An 18,793-nucleotide genomic window follows, 5' to 3' on the forward strand; every position below is an offset into this window, starting at 1 on the left:
TATTGCCATTGCTGTTGTAATGCCTTGTTCATAGACTGCGCCCACTCTTTAGAGTTCATATTTCCCGCTCTGAAAGTCCCCTTTTCGAGTGTGATATTTGCATTTGTCCTAAAAAGAAAAACGAAAAGAAAAAGCAGAAAGAAAAGTCGCGTGGCTTGTTAAACACAGCTTTGCTTGTTAGTGACCTCTCTGAAAATTCTCCGCGTGTCTTTATTATTTGCCAACTGTGAAGTTTATAAACAATTCTCTGAGCCTTTCTCTCCTCCACACATTTAATAAAGTCATCCTATTTGCATTTGAGCCTTTGTCTTGTTATTTATTTGCAATTCCAGGACATGGTAGCTGCAGATTGCTGCTGCCAAAGCAAGATGCTGGAAAATATGTGGCCAAAAAAGGGGTATGATGGCGTGCAAATGCCATTTTAATTATATTTGGCTGGGCTGGGTTGGTTTTTCGGTTGTTTGTCGCCGCTTCGTGCGGAAGTTTTTCAATTAAAATTAAATAAAACGACATAAATCATGATGCTGCCTTGCTGTCAACTGTTTAAAACTAACAAAAACAGCAGCAACCGCAGGCAACTTCATTTTGGCTCAAGGGGGACCACGCTGCGTATGAGCAATATGCAATCCAGCTAAGCTGCTCCTCCCGTTCTCATCCTTTTCTCCCTTCTTGACACACTGACATCCAGCTGACGGACATTTTGTTTTGGCTCTCTTGCCAGTGGCAGTGGCAAAAAAGGAGATGTGGCAGTTGTTGCACTTGTCGACAATCATTAATCAAAGCGGACGGCCAGCTGAGAACTAAGAACAGAAAGCCGGGAGCTCAGAGAGGCGAGCCAGCAGGAATCTTTCAATTAAGTTCCATCAGGTCCACTAAAGACAAAGCCACACATTTATGGGCTAAGAATATATTTGATGAGACAAAACCTGAAAACATCTGAATAAAAAATTAATTCTAAATATTCCTGATTAGCACATTGGTACCATATAAATATCTAAATATCATGAAGTCATAACATTTCTACACTAATATAATATATGTATTTGTTCAAAAGTATGTGCAAAGGCTCAAAATTTCTTTAAAAATGTCCAACCAAATTATTGATTAATTTGGAAAAAACGGTTATCCCAGCTCCTGACTACTTGGATAAAAAATGAGTTAGAGAAATAAGGGCAAAAACAATAAAGCTCACAACTACAAACACATTTAACAGGTTCTCTTATTGGGCAATTTATCTCTGGAATATTAAAATTTAAGTCAAAACTAATTTTAGAAAAACTCTCCATAATATTATCAAATCACTTCTCCATTGGAGAATCGAGGTGCTCACATCCTTCTTAACGATAATAAGATGATTTCACACATAAGGTTTACCCTTGCCCAACACGCAATAAAATGTATGGTGTGTTATCATCCGCTCCCAATTGCTGTGAACCGGCAAACCAACTTTCGACCTTGAGGCGTGGCTGCAATATGGGAACTTCGGGGAGATAGCTATAACGACAGACAACCAACCCACCCACCCACTTTGCCAGCAGCAGCAAAAGCAACTTAAGAGCAACAGCAGCACTACGACCCGTGTGTGCACTTTTTATCAACGCCAATTGCAATTGTTTTTAATAATTCACTTTCACTTTCGCCGACCCCTCAAAAGTGGGCCAACAAAAGGCAGTGAAAACCTTGAACCACATACACCCGCATACACTCATACAATGTAGTATATATATTCATGTGCATATCTGGGGCCTTTTCACGCCCGAGCCCACTCTTTTGGCCCTTAATATTTTGCTCTTTGCATATGCGATATGCGATTGTTGCTGCCACTCCCGTGGGGCACAATATTTTCAATTTCATATACGCTTTTCCGTTTTCTCAACTCGAGACTCGGGCAAATAGAATTAATGAGCTTAAAGGTAAACAGCAGGCCAAAAACAATGTTATCAGGGAGTCTGCGACCTTTTGTCTCTCTTGCCTTTTAGTCCCTTTAAATAAAATCTACCTTGAATTTTCCGCAAGCCACTCAACGAGCCTCGTGCTTTGTTACTTTTTCTTTTCAGAAACAGCAGCCACATCAGCAGCAGCCACTTCAGACGGTCAGTTGCCCCAGAAATTCTTCGCCTTCGTGGCACCTGGCGTCCATCAGGTGAGCTTTTCCCGGTTCAATTGGGTGCAAACTGAAATCAGGTTGGGCAGTTCTCCGGGGAAAAATCGACAAGATGTCGTAGCCAGGAATTGTAGATGCTCTAAATGATTTCACTTGGCCAGGCGACAAAGTTGTTACATTCGTTTAAAGCGATCTTTTGGTTATCTTATCATCACCAGAGATGGAGAACTCTGAGTGGCAGAACATTTATCAGAACTCCAAGAAAGTCTGGGCTTATCTCAATAAGTATGTCACAGATTCTGATTAATCACAAGTTAGGTCCTACTCGCTTCTTAAATCTTGTGAAAGGTATATAGCCAATAAATAATAATATTAATCTAGCTTCAACATGACTAGGTGACCAGTGACCCGATTTTAAACTCGGTCGCTTCCTCTTAGTTTCTCTTCAGAAATCATATGTCACATTCAGTTACGCAGTCATTTCACTGATTTAAATATGCTTAGCTTCCTTTAGCTGGGTTGCCCTCCATAAAAAAAGTAAAGCAAACTCCTCGGGCATATGTTGATGTGTTTAAGCCTATTTATTATATTTTAACTTGCTCAATGCTCCGTTCACTGTACACCGCCTTGAATCAAACGAAATCCTGCTTTCAGAACCCCCTTGTTTTCCCCTAGCCACTTTTCCCATTTTCTGTTTGGAGCCATGTTGTTGTATCAAGTGGATGGCTCCATGAAATGGCCAACGGACATGCCAACAACAAATATAACAAGAAGCAAACAAACAACGGCAAACAACAAGCTCGCATTAAACGTTTTCGCTTTATCCTGCTGACTTTTTGGTTTTCGGATACCAGATCCAGGTTGATTTTTCGTTTTTTTTTGTTTTTTGGGTCAGTCCGACTCAGGCTCAGGCAGCTCGCTTTGATTTCGATTTTGCTACGGCCAAGACCTTCCGCTGAATGTGTATTTTCCACACTTTTCGGCCCAGGGCGATTCGCATTATCGGCTGCCCATTATCTCTGCTCTGGAATGTTAACCGAATTCCACCGACTTGGCTCCTCCGACCATGCATCATCTAATTTATGGCCTAGACAAACTGGCAAAAAGGAGAAAGGGGAAAGGGGGAAAGGGCAGCTCACTGCTTTCATTTCATTAATTATGCAGCGAAAAATCAACAACAGCAGGTGCCAGAGTCGGAAAATGGGGATGGATGCGTGACACGAACCTTGCCACTGATGTGGAAACTTCGATCTGAACTTTCAATCTTGTTTTCGGACTTCATAGACTGCATTTATTTAAATATACTTAACATTTTGTTTCGCAATATTCATATTTAGATTAACACATCAGATTGAGGGTTCGAGTCGAATGGTAAACCCTCCAACGCTGAACTGGACCCAAAAACTCCTTTCAATTTCCCTCTCTAATTTTGTTGGTGGTTCCGATTTTTGCTGATTCTTGTTGTGGGTTGTTATATGTTTTTGTTTTTCGTTTTTTTCTGTGTGTGTGTGCTACGACCACAAAATCTGTTTATGCGCCTCCAGCCAACTCCAGTTGTTGTTCTCCGCCCCCTTAGCCCGTTTTCCAACTCTGGGGCTGCATTTGACTTTTATATGTGAACTAATTCATGAAAAATGCATGCTGCCTGGCTTGCTGCTCGTTTGCTCGCTTGCTTGGCTGCTTGGCTGCTCATGCTCTTGCTTTTTGATTTCTGTGCTTTTTGCCTTCGGTTTCTGCTGTTTTGCTTTTGCTGTTGCTGTTGCATTTGCTCTTCGCAGCGCCCAAATGAAGAAAAACCGGCCACCATAAATCGTTGCCGTCAACTCGCCGCTGCATTCGTTTTCCAAACTGCAAATGCGAGTACGACTTGCGAACGGGGATGTGAATGGCAAATGCTGCGGCTTTGGCTCCTTTTTAAACTGCAGCTCCCCCATCTATTCCAACTTCTGAAAGCCAACTGTATCTCAAACTCCATTCTCCATCATCCCCAGTTTGTTCTGCGGCTTTGTTCGTGTGGCAAATAATTAAATTAAGATTTTTATAACTTAATTGGGCTAGACCCAAGTAAGATGGTTTTGCCATACAATATATCTACTCCGATCACACCGCTAGCACAAACATACCAAAAACCAGGAAATATAAATTAAATAATTAATTTAATGAATTAATTCATAGAAACACTGCTTTCCTCATTAGGTCCTTGATCTTGCAACCTGGTGTCTAGTCCAAGTTGCTGTTGCACACACAAACATATTACATAGAAATACAATTTAAAAGCTAACTTTTCTTAATTAATTCGTAAATTTTTGCTGTTAGGATCTCCAAGCTTTATAGGGTCGGAAACGGTTCCTTCTACCTGTTATATACTTTCCAACGATATTGTATTTGTTTTTGATAGCAAAAATCCAGAAAAAAACATATTTTTTCAGTTTTTTAATCAAAACCCTTGGAAATAATGGTCAGATCTTGGAATGTCATACCTCGTTGAATTCGTTACAAAATTTCCAATCGATTGGTATACTCAGCTCAAAAATTTTATTTTCGGCCATATTTGGTAAAAAATCAAGTGTTACCCCTTACCAAAAATGCGAAAATCGGTCAAAAAATGAAATTTATTAAAACCTCCTGGAATCGATTGTGTAGGTTGTCAGCTACACAGAACAGTCATTCATTTGACTGTGCGTCTTATTTTGGCAAAGCTACAACAAAAAAACCGTTAAAAATTAGTTTTTAAAAGGAGTTTATTTATGCAAATCGATTTTACGTTTTTTGTTTCACAGCAGTCTGCCTTAATGAATTTCTCGATTTAAACCAAATTCTATTTAAGGTTTTAATGTGCTCCTAAAAGTTCGTTTGCCAATCAATTTTTTGAGAGTTCTTAATAAGGTACCATTCTAAAACAATTCTATTACCTTCATTCATTTGGCCTAAGCCATAGTGTGGTGTTCCCGAAAGTCCAATGCTTCGCCAAATGTTATGTTTTATGAAGTTCAGCTTTCGGCGTTAGCTTGTGGCTGCTGCCGTGCTGATTGTTGCCTTTTGGGGTTACCTGGCCACTGCGGAGCACCGAAATCTGCACAGAATCTAAGCGCACGACGTCTCTGCAGCAATCCTTGAACTTTTCGCTTTTCAAAAATGCACAGCAGCATGAAAAAAGTCGCGATTGCAGGGGCGGCGGGGCAGCTGTTTGCGCATGGGGATGCTGGGTGGAAAATGGAAAAGAGGAAATGGGGAAATGTGGAAAAGGGGAAAAGGGGGGCTTACTTATGCATTCGGCTTTCATTAACATGCAGTTGCCTTTAGCCGGCGTCGCCAGCGCCATCAAAAGCATAAATTCCATATGCAAATTGAGGCAGTTGGCTCGGTCACAAGGTGGTTTTGCCAGGCGGCGGTTACTGGTTACTGGTACTGGTTACTAGTGGTTCGCTCGCCTTTGTGCCTTTGCCTTTCAAAGCGGCAACAAAAGGGCAGAAAAAAAACGTGGACAGAACAAGAAGGAGAAAACAGAAAAACCAAGCGAAACCAAAGAGCCGCCATCAAATGGGTCCCAAACTAACCGAACCACACCGAATTGAGCGGAGAACGGCACATACCTTGGGAAAAGAATGTTCCTTAAATAAATTTGGGAGAGCAATAATAAAATAATTTTACATTCACCAATCTTTGTCCTCAACAACACCAAAGGTTTTGAAATAGTGCATAAGTAGGATACAGACCGTTGCATATTACACATTTTTAGATTTCTCATTTGGTAAGATATGAACTTACTAACTAACGTTAAAATAAAAGAGCGTATTCGTCCTTGTTGAAATTATTTGATCGTGTTATCAAAATCAAACGAAGGACAGGACATTATTTCCCATTGTTTCTTTGTCCCGCCAAGTTTGTAACGTTTATTCGCCTCACACTGCCTTTTTGGTGACTTTTGCAGTTTCCTTTGTTTGGCATTTCCATTGCTATTGCTATTGCCTTGGCCATGGCTGTACTTGTACTGCTATTGCAACTGCGAATGGCAGCCATTTGCTGCCGTTTTTGTGGCACTTCTCACTTTCCGTTGTTTGCTTTTCGCCGGCACTGTTTGCTTACGTTGCCACCCGTCCCGTGGTTCCGTAGTGTCGTAGTGGCGTGGTGGCGTAAAAAGGTACGTATAGCTGTCCGGCCGTAGATAGCACCGCCATTGTAATGCCTTCCGGAAAAGCTTTCTGCTCTCTCTGTTTTCTGTGCGAGTTTCGCATGGAATATATTCCGGCTACGTCGCGTAACCCACTCACGTAATTGTGTCACGTCGCCGTATTATATTGAAACGAGGAGTAATTGCGTTCAGTTCCTAGGTTCTTTATGTAGTTAACGTAATTTCTGCATACTTTATTATTATTATTAGCTTTGGTGGTTTTGTGAGATTAAATGGTTTGACAAATGTGGGTTACCTATTTTGGTGAGGGGGAAGGTAAATGTTTTCGCAAGTGCTACCATTATAGCGTGTCGTTGACTTTTATGTTTTCTTCTAATAGAATTCTTAAATTAATTTCCACGTAATTGATTTAATATCCTTACGTAGTTCGCCCAAGTCACTTATCTGCGTAACATGCGCCTCCATCGATCGCATGTCCCACATGTCGCATTTACCCAGGCAAATATTTTGCAATTTGCTCACGTAATTGTCTCACGTCAATAGGCAACGTTATACCTGCAGCGTTACTTGGTTTCCGTCCTCTTGCCACATATATTCGCCATCTATCAGCTTAGCACCTTGCAATGGAATCTATTGACTTATTGCCGCCACATTAAGCGGGTTGGAAACGAGGAGCATTCCCCCCAAACCCCACCTTCAGCCATCCTTGACAATTTCAGCAATGTTAGTTCAAGCGACAACGACAGGATTGGGGATACAGGATTGAGGATGCATTCGGAGGCATCCTCGGCTGCCGCATTGCAATCAAAGTCAGCGGGCCTGAGTGACAGCGAGACGAACTTCCAGATACGCCATCCATCCATCCGTCCGTCCTTGAAACACCCCCCCGCCCCCCGCCTGCCCATGTGCCATTCAAATGCCCGTTGACAACTCACAGAGTTGTTACGGCGGCGGCGGTATTAGTGCCCCGACTTCTCGCCAGTCTAAGGTCTGAATCTGAATCTGAGACTGAGACTGAGTCTCAGTCTGGGTCTGGGTCCAACTACTACCACATGCACAATGACTGACTGACTGTCGCTCGGGGAACTGAACTGCCGCAGACACAAACCGAGGATCCAAGGAACAGAGGAACCGAGGGGAGATGGGCACAGTGACTGCCTAGCATTTGACTGCTTCCTTATGTTGTTAGCTGGAACGTGACAAGAAAATCAAATACGCAAAAATTCACAGCGGCTGACGTACATTTCAAAAAAACTATATTACTCACAAATTTGACATCCTTCTGACCAACATAACATTTGTTAAATGGTTTATTGCAATTTTTTCGTATGCCAAAGAGTTAAAAATCAATTTAAATGGTTACCTTTAACAAACATTTGGGTACGGTTTATATTGCAAACAGTGCTAGTAGTCGGGTTTTTACCTTTTTCGCAGTGTATTTTAGCGACTGCCTTTAGATAAACTCACTCCACACGCCAACACAAACTGAAACTAAATTTAAACACTGGGGAGACTCTTGAACAGCGATGTTCGGACACGGTTTGCAGTGGGTTTTTTGTGCATGCAGCATGCAGCACTGATTTCAGTGACATGCTGCAGCAGCAACAGCAACAGCAACTTCAATAAATGCAACAATCATTGCAACTACGGCAGCAACATCAGCCGAAGCTAAACATTTCGTGTCGCATTTATAGACAACGTGCAGTCAAAGTTTGGATCCGTTTCTTTTTTTGTAAGTTACATCTGGTTAAGCGTTGATTTGCTCCTCTGCGAAATTGTTTCTCGATTGCGTTGGCCCTGTCACACATGGCCATGTGTGGTGGGTGGGGGGTGTGCTGTGTGTGTGTGCTGTGTGTGACCCCTCGAAACCCCTGCCAATTGCCATAATAGGTCCCCGCGCAAGAGAAGAAGATACAGATAGAGATACAGATACAGATACAGTCGCTACGAGTACGAGTACAGTGCGAAATGCAGATAGCACGAGGTTGCTGTGGGTCAAGGAATCGTCTGTCGTGCACTCCACTCCGTCTTTATCTTGGGATGACGCAAGCGGATTGCGCAACTCATCAGCCAGTCAGTTAGTCGCGTAAGTCATCAACTATTGTGTCCGTAGAATAAAGTGGTGGGACTGGGACGTTCGTTCGTTCGGCTCGTGACAAGTATTGTTTTAACTGACGGCATATAAATAGCGAAGAGTCAGCGAAAAGAATGAGTCTCCTGCTATTTTCTGTTAAGGAATGGCAAATAATTATTCTCAAGAAAGTCAACACAAAAGACATAACAAAATCATCTGTCTAAAGTGGATAATACTCCTCAATAAATCTGCGAAAAATTCCCACTTCAACACATTGGGGAGTGCTTCAAGGCATCAATCATTTTCAGTACTCACTAAATGGGTTGTGCAGCTTTTATGTTTTTTCCGTCGCGTTTAATGGGCCCAGCAGCAAATTAAAATTAGTTAATGGGGGATAAGTACACGCTAGTAAGTAATTGTACTAAGCGACGGGAAAAACAACAGATGACGTTCGAAACATAATGTATTCGTTTGGGTTCTTGATTAAGGATTAAGGCTAAAACTGTATTTAAAATTATTTACAATACGTATATTAAACTAAGTTATGATAGAAAGCACCAGCAGATTAAAAACTAGTAGGTTAATTTTCAGCTAAATTGAAAATGCAGCTACCGAAGTCGAAGCTTAACCAATTATTTTGATTTACCATCCTGTTTTGTTTTAACCCACTGAGGAGCAATTGGGCGAAAGTATCACAACTTCTTGCTTGTATTTAAAACATTGTTCGGGATGGACATGGCCGGTGGGGGCGTGGCAGCCGCCTCTTTCGGATTGCGGCATGTTGCGGCACTCTTGGCCACATCCCATTTTCCATTTCCCGTTTTGGCCATTTTCCATTTGCATATTGGCCATCGCCCGTTTCATGTCTTTTGACAATTTGCCGCATTGTTTGTTGTTAATTGTTATAAATTTTAAATCACAGGCAACAATTGCAGGCAGTTGTTGCTGTTGACGATGATTGTTATTATAGTGGTTGTTGTTTTGCGGTTTGTTGTGGCTGAATTTATGAGATACATTTGCAGAGTTGCCGAGTTGCACTAATGGCCATAAATAGTCGGGCACAAAAATAATCCGAATAATCAGACTGGCTTTGCATAGGTTAATGAGCCATTTACCTCCCCCCCCTGATTTAGTTAAAAAACATTTTGTGAGCGTTTACTAACTTTGCATATGATGCTGTTTAGCTGTTGTGCTGTTTTTGTTGCCTCGCCGCCGTTAATTGAAATGAAATGTTCATTTACCGAAATTTTAATGGCAACTGAAGCACGTGTAAGGGCAGTTGGCAAAACGATAATTGCCAAAAAACGTAGCTGGCGAATCTAAAACACTTTTACCGGTTAGCCCCGAATGGCTGTTCTGTGCGATATTATATTTGTAATTCAATTTAAGCTGAATTTCTTTGCTACGAGCGAAATGTATCCGGCAGATACACGCCAAACACGCCAGGGGATGGTGCTGAAACAAATTTCATTTGGCATCAAAAAACGGAAAATCAACTTAGGCGACATATTGAGAAATCATTTTGCTATCAATCGTGGTGGTGTGAAGCGAGGAAATCCAAGAAAATCGAGAGGCAACAGAAGTTGCCGCACACGTACGCAAATAAAAGGATGTGAGTCGAATTAAAATTGCTGGCACACAGAAGCCAAAGCTACAGGAACACAAAGAAAAAAAGTTTAGACAAAAACTATGCTTTTTTTTTATGATTTATGATTTTATTAAATGATTTCATATTCTTTAAGTAAAAGGAACATAACATATTTTAGCCACTGTGTGTTGAACTCGGTATCGTAGATTCCCTCAACCATATTAACAACGATAGCGAAAAACCCTTTTAAGTTTTTTAAGTCAAATGAAGACACAAATCGATCTTTCTTTGACATACATTTCCATGTTTAACGGTTCGAAAGGTTTAATACCTTTGTATAATCCGCAAATGGTTCATTTCCGTGATTTATCATCGTAATCAGCTTCTTTTTTTGGCCGGTGTAAGGTGTGCGGTGTATGTATAGACATACAGCTAAAGATACAGATACGAGATACTCGTACCGATGCGAAGATACATATGCTGCGAGATACTCGATGCTCGACGCTCAACACTTCACGCAAGATACTTAAGTTCATTTGCGCCACTTTGCGTCTGCCCGTGCATTTTAAATGCGTTCGTGTTTCGACTTTTGGTTTTCGGTTTTTGGTCTTTGGCTTTGGCTTTGTTTCCCAAAACATCAGTGGAAATACAAATGTGGCTCCATCGAACGGATATTTGTGCCACTTGGAGCGGCTTTCATTTAGATTCATTCTAATTCACTTCACTCCCATTCCACTCCATTTCATTTCGGTAAATTTGCCATGTTTTCTTTCTGTTTCTCCCAGCCAATTCTGGCCATTAGCGGGGGCTACATAAATAGTTTAGTGTTTGGGAGTTCATTGAATTCCCCGATTTGCATTTAATGCCAATGCTGATGATGCTGTTGCTGAGGCCGCTGATGATTCACTCATCCGTTGACCTGACTTTGCACCTGGCATCGCACCTATAAATAGCTACTATGAACAATTTTGAAGTTTATCTTCATCTCATCTCATCTCGCATGCATAAATCAATTAGCGGGCCGGCGAAAATCCAAACGAGTTATGATCGTAGCTGGAATGTGACAGCATTTATAGATATTACGTGTGTCCGCTAAGGTTTTCGCTGATCCAGGAGTACCTTGTCAATATATTTCCCTGTCATACATAAATTATCTAACCAACCGCAGACTATCAATGTTTTTTATAGTTTTATTTTCGAGTTGAAAGATTCTCTAATGAGCCGCGTAAGCACTTAGTGGTTCTGAGTTATCGTCAATTGTTTTTACATAGGTCTTTGTTTAATATTTATAGCTGCTAATTGCAGTCGAATATATCCAAGAGGTAAATACACCTTTATAGTGTTTTCTATTATTTTCTCGGTGTCCTTGGAGTCGATAATGCATCACCGCCATATTCAAGAACTATAAAGCTGAATAGCTCATAAATATTGCGGGTATGCTTTATGTTCTGTATGTATATTTAAATCATATTTTACGGATGTACATTTTTTATCACGTCAACTTGCAATATTTCCGCCTAAAAACCATTGGACAATGTTTGTTTAAAAGAGTTATATCTTAATAATATCTTATTAGATCTCCGGAAAAGTGTTTCGCTCTTCTTTAGATTTATTATTCAGATGGTAAATAATAGATTAAAGGATTTTGGGAATCGTTTTCGTCACAAATTTATCTCTCTGATTTCCCTTGAATTCTGGCAGATTAGTTGGCTCTTTGCCAGAGTCACTCACTTAATCTTCGGCACATTTCCGTTCGTTCCACTCGGGATTACGGATCAATGAACCACAGATCAATGCTCGCCATCTAAGGCCAATCCACCGGAGGTATCCATTGGCTTAATTGCTGGGGTTCGGGTTCGGGTTCTGGTTGTGGTTCTCGAATCCTAAGAGTCATTGAGGCTCATTGACCCATTTTAGTAGCCGAATCGTTAAAAGGCATCATTTAAATTTCTATCGCTCGAAGCGTGTTGCTTTTATTTCTCCATTGCTGTGTTCTATTCCCACTCTGGGTGCGACACACATTCCGTCCGGAGATCGAACCTGTTTTGCCTAGCAAATTACCAGCTAAGCTACGAGAACAACTTGTCGGGTTCTATTTTGTACTTGTAGCTGCTGCCTGTGTTGCCCGTGTTGCCTGTGTTTTCGCCTTGGAGTAATCGCATAAGCATGACGCGTATTTAATGGCAAATTGACCCAAATCGTTTTTCGGACTCTGCAGATTTATGGGTACGTGAAAGCCCGGGGCGACCGTTTTAGCTAAATGATAAATGATGGCTCCCCGGGCCTCGCTCCATGCCACATACCACATACCACAAATCTGTGTTTTTAAGAACGGCGGAGGGCCTTGAACTCGGCCAGAGAAGCGATCTGATTGGAATCATAACCAACTACTCACTCTAGTTGAACAATCCAGATATCCAGATGATGTTCCCAAACTGTATGGACTTTGGCGCTGAAAAGGGGAGGAGCCCAGGTGATTTTGCATATTTCACGAGCCCTGCAGCATCCGCTCGCCTCCCCGCTCCCCGCTCCCCTCCTCGCCTTTGGGCTAGCCTGTTGAAAGCTTGTTGCAACATATTTGGTTTCCCTCCATCTTTGTGTATCTCTGTATTTGGGCCTGGTGTTTGCAAAAAGTTCGAGGCGCATGCAAATGAAATGGAAAACATTTGAGTAAAAACTTCTGCTTGAATCCCCCTTTGGCGGCATCCCACATCTTTTTTGAAAAACCCCTGCAGCTGATTCCGAGTCCGAGTGCTGCAAAAATGTTGCACTTGCACCAAGTTTTCGAGACTCAACTTAAACAAATACCGTAAACGACGTGAATGTGAATGTGAATGTGCAAGCGAAACTGCAGTTAAGAAGTAAGTGAACTACTTTTGCAATATGCTAAGGATAGAAAGCTGTTAAAATAACTTTGCACTATTATTTCAGAACTTTTCAGAGAATTGTATGTTTTCAAGCATCATTTCAAAGATTACAATAATATAGTTGTGTACAAATCAGTAGCTTATACTAATACGCAAAAAAATTAAAAAATATTACTCTTTTAATTTATTCGTTATTTAAGTATTTTGTTCCATATTTATTGTGAATACATTTTTCTTTTAAAACGATGTATATTTTTACATGTCCGTCAGAAACACAATCAAATTATTGAGATGGGAACATGCAAATATATATATTTTTTTTATTTTGTAAAATTAGTAGCCTAATATGGAAGCGCTAAAAAAATGATATTTTCCCTTAAATGCATTTTATTTTTGATCTACAATGCAGCCATACAAATATTAGAAAAAATTGTCCAACAGTTTTTGAATGTGCTATCCACAGTGGACACTAGCCTTCAATTGAAAGCGACAGAAACAAAGTGAAACTGGCGAGAATGAGCAAGTGAACTGGCGTGGGAAGCGGGAAGGAAGGGGATCAGGATGGGAGTCAGGATGGGAATCAGGATGGGAATCAGGATGAGCTATCCTCCGAACTCCTGAGGCCAATACACAGAGTGGGGTCTGCGTTTTGTTTATGAATGTGTGTGGTCCTGGCCCAAAGGGATTGCGAGAAGCAGGGAGCTGGCTGGCATGTCATAAATATTAGAAGGCTTTGCCGCCAGACACAATGTTCCAACTGCTGAATGGCCGTCGTTTGTCTTTTGTCGTTTGTCGCACGCACAACTCGCCATTGCAAGATACAAAGCGCAGATAGACAAACAGATTGTCGCCTGCAGTGTCGCTTTTTGGGGGCGGCGCCTGTAGTGGCGGGTGTTCTACATATACATATACATATACATAGCTCATGGCATGGGTGAAAGCTGGGGGCTACCAACTTGACCCAGCGAGTTTTCCAAATAGAACAGTGGATAGAACAGGAAATGAGCTGCACTCGATTTATCGATAAAAGTAAAAACCCAATACTTTAAAGGGCCATTTGGGGAAGATAAAGAAACGGAATTTGAATTCATTTTTTAAGCTTTAAAGACTCGAATTTAAAAAATAAAATAAATATAGTTGAGCAACACTTTATTCAGTTTTGGCCAATTTAAGACTGCTGTGTCTTCTGCTGTTCTGTGACGTTTTTGAATTGTTTTCCATTAGGCCCAGGACCTTTGGCTCCCGTAACTTGGCAGGGTTTTCTGCCACTGGCTAGAAAATATTACACGCAGTTGTCTGGCATTTTGTGCCTGACCAAAGTGGAAAAACGAGGGGGAAATAGCCTGACTGGCTGACCGCCACATTTAAAAATGAATAAGGAAGGATAGAGGAGGGGGATAGGGGGATAGGATGATAGAAAGCGACGCCTTCTGATGACCAACCATTTCTTATTCATCATTGCAGCGCCTCTGGCTGAATAAAAAGGACAAATACCCGGCCAAATCTTAGAAATCACACCAACCAGCTACCATGGCCCACTCCAAGGTGATCCTGAAGATCCTGTTCTCGCTGTGTGTTTGGTCCTTCGTCATAATCGGGCTGTTCAAGATGCACGGCACGAATCTGGTGGCGCAGGAGTACCAGCAGGTTCCCCTCAACGGACGCATCCTGCTGCAGAAGGACATGCGGTACGCCGAAACCACCTCCACGACCACGGATCACTTCGATCCCAGCGAGATTCTGGTGGACAATCGAACAGGTGAGCAGAGAATATAAAGGAATACTTAATCGTCTTTTATTACTAAAATCCTCCCAGACTTTTTCATAAAATGTTCCCAATCAATTTGCATTTAGAAATAAAATATATATGTTTTTTTAGGATACAACATTTTTATTCAGGTCAAAATTAGTAAAAAAAATGAACTTGATTAATATTATTATATCTATCGCACCGCCTTTTCAGCCATGGACGATGACCAGCTGGTCCGCGACGTGGAGTCCCGCATCCCCTCGCTGCCGATCGCCTACTGGAGCAAGAACAAGAACTTCCTGCAGCAAAAGTCCTCCACCTGCGCCAAGTACCCCTCCATTTTCGAGCTGGAGTTCAACAACATCTACTGGCAGACGCTGCGCACCTCGAACGGAACGTTCCAGCTGTTTGGCGCGTACTACGACATCCGGCGCACTTCCCTCCTTGGGCCCACGGTGCGGATCCTCGGGATGATCGACCGCATTGAGCCAAAGGTGAAGACCTTCTGCCAGTTCTGGTTCGACGGCCAGAAGGAGCCGTTCATTGTGAAGACCTTCGAGTACAAGTACATCTGGTACAACAAGTGGGGCAACTACAAGCAGGGCATCTACCAGCCGTATCTAATCGCCTGCCAGATCCCCAAGCCCTTCCACGGTGTGGTGCCCAGCTCAGTCTCGATGGTGGAGAAGGAGTGCGACACGGCCACCAACAATCTGCGAGTCATCTACAACCGACCGCCCGACGACCAGAAGAAGGGTTTCGCCGTCTGCGTCAAGGGACTGGACTTCCTCTACGACGACCTGAGTGTGCGCCTGATCGAGTGGATCGAGATGCTCAATATACTGGGGGCTGACAAGATCTACTTCTACAATCTGCAGGTAATGTGGTAAAAGTAGTAATCAAAACCACTTGTTGCATCCTTCCATTTTAAATGCTCAGATAAGACATCCACAGTGCGCCACTCTAATACGCTTTCTCCCTTCCGCAGGTCCACCCCAACATCACCAAGGTGCTCAATCACTACGAGCAGGAGGGCAAGGTGCAGGTGATCCCGCTGACACTGCCCGGCGGACAGCCGAATGTGCCCGGATTCCAGCACCTCTACCTGACCAAGAAGACGAACCACAAGCGGCAGAACGAGGTGATCCCATACAACGACTGCCTGTACAAGAACCTCTATCTCTACGATTACATCGCACTGCTGGACATCGACGAGGTGATCATGCCCAAGGGCGGCTCGGTGCTGTGGTCCGAGCTGATGGACAAGGTGCGTCCGGAGTCGCGCAAGATCAAGCCGGACGGGTTCCACAGCTACAACTTCCGCAACGTGTACTTCCTGGACGACCAGCAGCACGAGCATGGCTGGCACAAGGACATCCCCAAGTACATGCACATGCTGCAGCACGTGCACCGGGCCAAGAACTACACCAAGCCGAATCAGTATGTGAAGTGCTTCCACGATCCGGAGCGCGTGCTCACCCTCCACAACCACTTCCCGCTCAGCTGCTTGGGCGGGGTCTGCAAGTCCTATCCGGTGGACACGCAGGACGCCCAGCTGCAGCACTACCGGGCGGACTGCGTCAAGACGCTGAAGAAGAGCTGCGAGGAGTACCGCGAGCACTCGGTGGAGGACAAGACCATTTGGAAGTACAAGGACGAGCTGATCCGACGCACCATCAAGGCGCTGGACACCCTGGGCTTCTTCCGGCGCCAGGGCCTGAACTCGGCATCGGCATCGGGCTCGGGCAGCAGCAGCAGCGGACTGGGCGGCGGAGCCACCACCCACTCCACGGAACGGTGATTCACACTCCTCGGGGGTGGATTAGGCGGAGGAGGAGGCGGATGGTCCTGGCCCTGGCAATTCGTGGAGGCATCCGGCAGCAGCCTTGGCAACGAGGAGTTCTTTGTGTGAGGAGGCCAAGGGTGCCGTGAGTTGCTCAATCCGAATCCAAATCCAAATCCGAAACTAAACCCAAAACCCGGGCTCTTATCCCTGAGTTTGTGTTGTGCAGAGATCACTTGACTCTGAGTTTGGAGTTTTTAGGCTCAGAGAGTTCCCATCCAAAATCCATTTGAAAAGAGGCTCTGTTTTCGATTTGATTTCGATGAAATTAGGTGTTTACTTTTAGATCGTTCTTTAAAGCCAGTCATTAGATGAATGTTTTCGAACCTAATTACACAATTTTTAGCATACCATTTTTGTTTACCACTTTTAAAATGTGAAATGATTTATTTGTTCAGTTTTAGAGATCCGCCGCCTAATTTGACCGAAATCGAATATATCATCAGGGTTAACTTGATTATGGCTAGTGTATAGAAGAGGCGTTAATTAGTTGCGGAGTTGGGAGAGAACACTTTAGAAATTGTGCCTTCGAACCTGGATTGTAGTGAGTCCCGTCTCCTCCTGCCGTCAAATCCCTCCCTCTCCCAATTATATATTTCCATTCACAAAAAAAAAGACAAAAGGTCACAACTTTTCAAAAAACGAGACCCACAATATTTGCCTGAGTACACAACGGATGAAGAGAGAAGTCGAGGAAGAAATCATAGCAAAGTGAAGGAAACCTAAACTAAGTTCAAGACTGATGATGTTTATTAAGAATTATAAAATCAAAATGAGGGATTTTCAAGCGTATTTTTGTTTTCACATTCGGATAGAATCGATATTATTGTTGTTGTATAGGCAAGTAAAGGCCCCCTAAAATCGCAAGCGAGAAATATCAGTAATGCTAAGCAAAACAAAACAAAAACTATAAGAGAAGCAAATTGAAGAAGTTTGAGTTGTAAACTGTAAATAGGAAAATTGTTAACGAGGAAGAGGAGGCCCTAAGAATAAAGCTAACTATGCGGACTAGACCGATTTTAATCGGATCAACTAGTAGGAAATGGAAAGAAATAGACGAGAATTAAGAGAAGCTGCTTAGCCACCACCAATCTTTTTTTGGTTTTTAACCAAACATTACCCGATATCCATATGTTTTTTTATCTTGTACATACACATACACCGACACAAAACTCTCACACACAAATACACCACGCACATTTCCTTATGTATTTTATTTTATTATAATTTTTTATAGCAGCTTAGTCAAATTGTTGTTGGAGTTAAGGAGAGTCGTGTACAGTTTGGGAAACTATGCACCCACTTAAACTATTCGATAGTTGTACGACTATGCATAAACACAATATACATATACACGATATACATATATAGATACCTACTTGAGTGTATTAATGTTAGTTTCTAGCTGATAAGGACAAGCGTGTGAAGGAAACACAATTTTCTTTCCTCATTTTTTTTGCGTAGCTAATAAAACACAATTGATATGAGAACAAAGTGATTGATGAATAAAATTTCCAACAAAAAATAGGAATATTGCTTGTCTTGCTTAACTAAATTTTTAATACACGGTCCTTTTAGAATCAGCAGGATAAACGAAAGCCGTATTTAAGGACTCTTCCAATTGAATGGCTGCTAAAAAGGAAAAGGGATCCTGCTACCGGGAGCGTGCCAAATACGTGAGACACAAAACTTCCAGGAATGTAAACAACAAAGCATTTAAACCAGGGCAGAAATGAATCCACTTTACGCAGGAGCAGCAGCAAAGAAACAAGTCCTCTAAGGATACCTTAAGCCACTGCAAACAAAACTTTCTGCCCGAAGAGTCGAAGGATAACCAAGGCAGCTCCACCGGACAGGACCGAAAACAAAAGGAGATGGGCGGTGAGTCTTGGGTGGCGAAGAAATTTGTATAAACGCAACTTAAGTGGGCATTAAACACGCTCCACTGGAGGACCAGGAATGGAGACCGTGAGCAGCTCCCAGGCTTCTGCGCGTCTAAGTTGGTTAATAAACATTACCAACGCCACAAAAACCATTTACGTGAACTATAAAAATTCCGCAGTATTTAAGTTGCCTACCACCGCCCTTTCTTGGCCTTGTTTCACGATTATGTTTATTTATATGGCACACACGAGGCGGAAAGTAAGCTGGAAAAGCGTGAAAACGGCGGAAACCAGATGATGATTATTATGTTGATGCTGTCGACGGTTACGAAGCGGTTTTCAACACTTGCCAGCAGCCAGCCAGACTTCTGATTGAAATGCACAGCTCTTGGTCAAAAAAAAATGCGAATGCAAAATACGGCAAACTAATTAAAATTCTCTATTCCCAAACCCATTCCGTGGCATATGCATTCCATTCATAATGCATGCGCATAAATCCAGGAATAAAGTGCGCGGCTTAAAAATTAAAATCTGCAATTACACGACAGCCCC

General features: G+C 42.5%; 1 protein-coding gene across 4 annotated transcripts in view; it reads left to right on the forward strand.

Moving 5' to 3' along the window:
- Positions 1-17,889, forward strand: part of LOC108049702 — a 74,304-nt gene extending 56,415 nt beyond the window's left edge. For 2 of the 4 annotated variants that reach the window (XM_017130983.1, XM_017130985.1), the window contains 4 exons: positions 2,058-2,143; positions 14,230-14,524; positions 14,729-15,393; positions 15,504-17,889. In XM_017130983.1, the coding sequence (XP_016986472.1) occupies positions 14,296-14,524; positions 14,729-15,393; positions 15,504-16,316 (1,707 nt within the window). In that variant the 5' untranslated portion in view covers positions 2,058-2,143; positions 14,230-14,295 and the 3' untranslated portion in view covers positions 16,317-17,889. The remainder of the gene's footprint in view (positions 1-2,057; positions 2,144-14,229; positions 14,525-14,728; positions 15,394-15,503) is intronic. The other 2 variants (XM_017130984.1, XM_017130986.1) reach the window with 1 other exon arrangement.
- Positions 17,890-18,793: the final 904 nt, after the last annotated feature.

This window comes from Drosophila rhopaloa, unplaced genomic scaffold (genome assembly GCF_018152115.1).
Source record: "Drosophila rhopaloa isolate 14029-0021.01 unplaced genomic scaffold, ASM1815211v1 contig_3, whole genome shotgun sequence".
Taxonomy (NCBI): domain Eukaryota; kingdom Metazoa; phylum Arthropoda; class Insecta; order Diptera; family Drosophilidae; genus Drosophila; species Drosophila rhopaloa.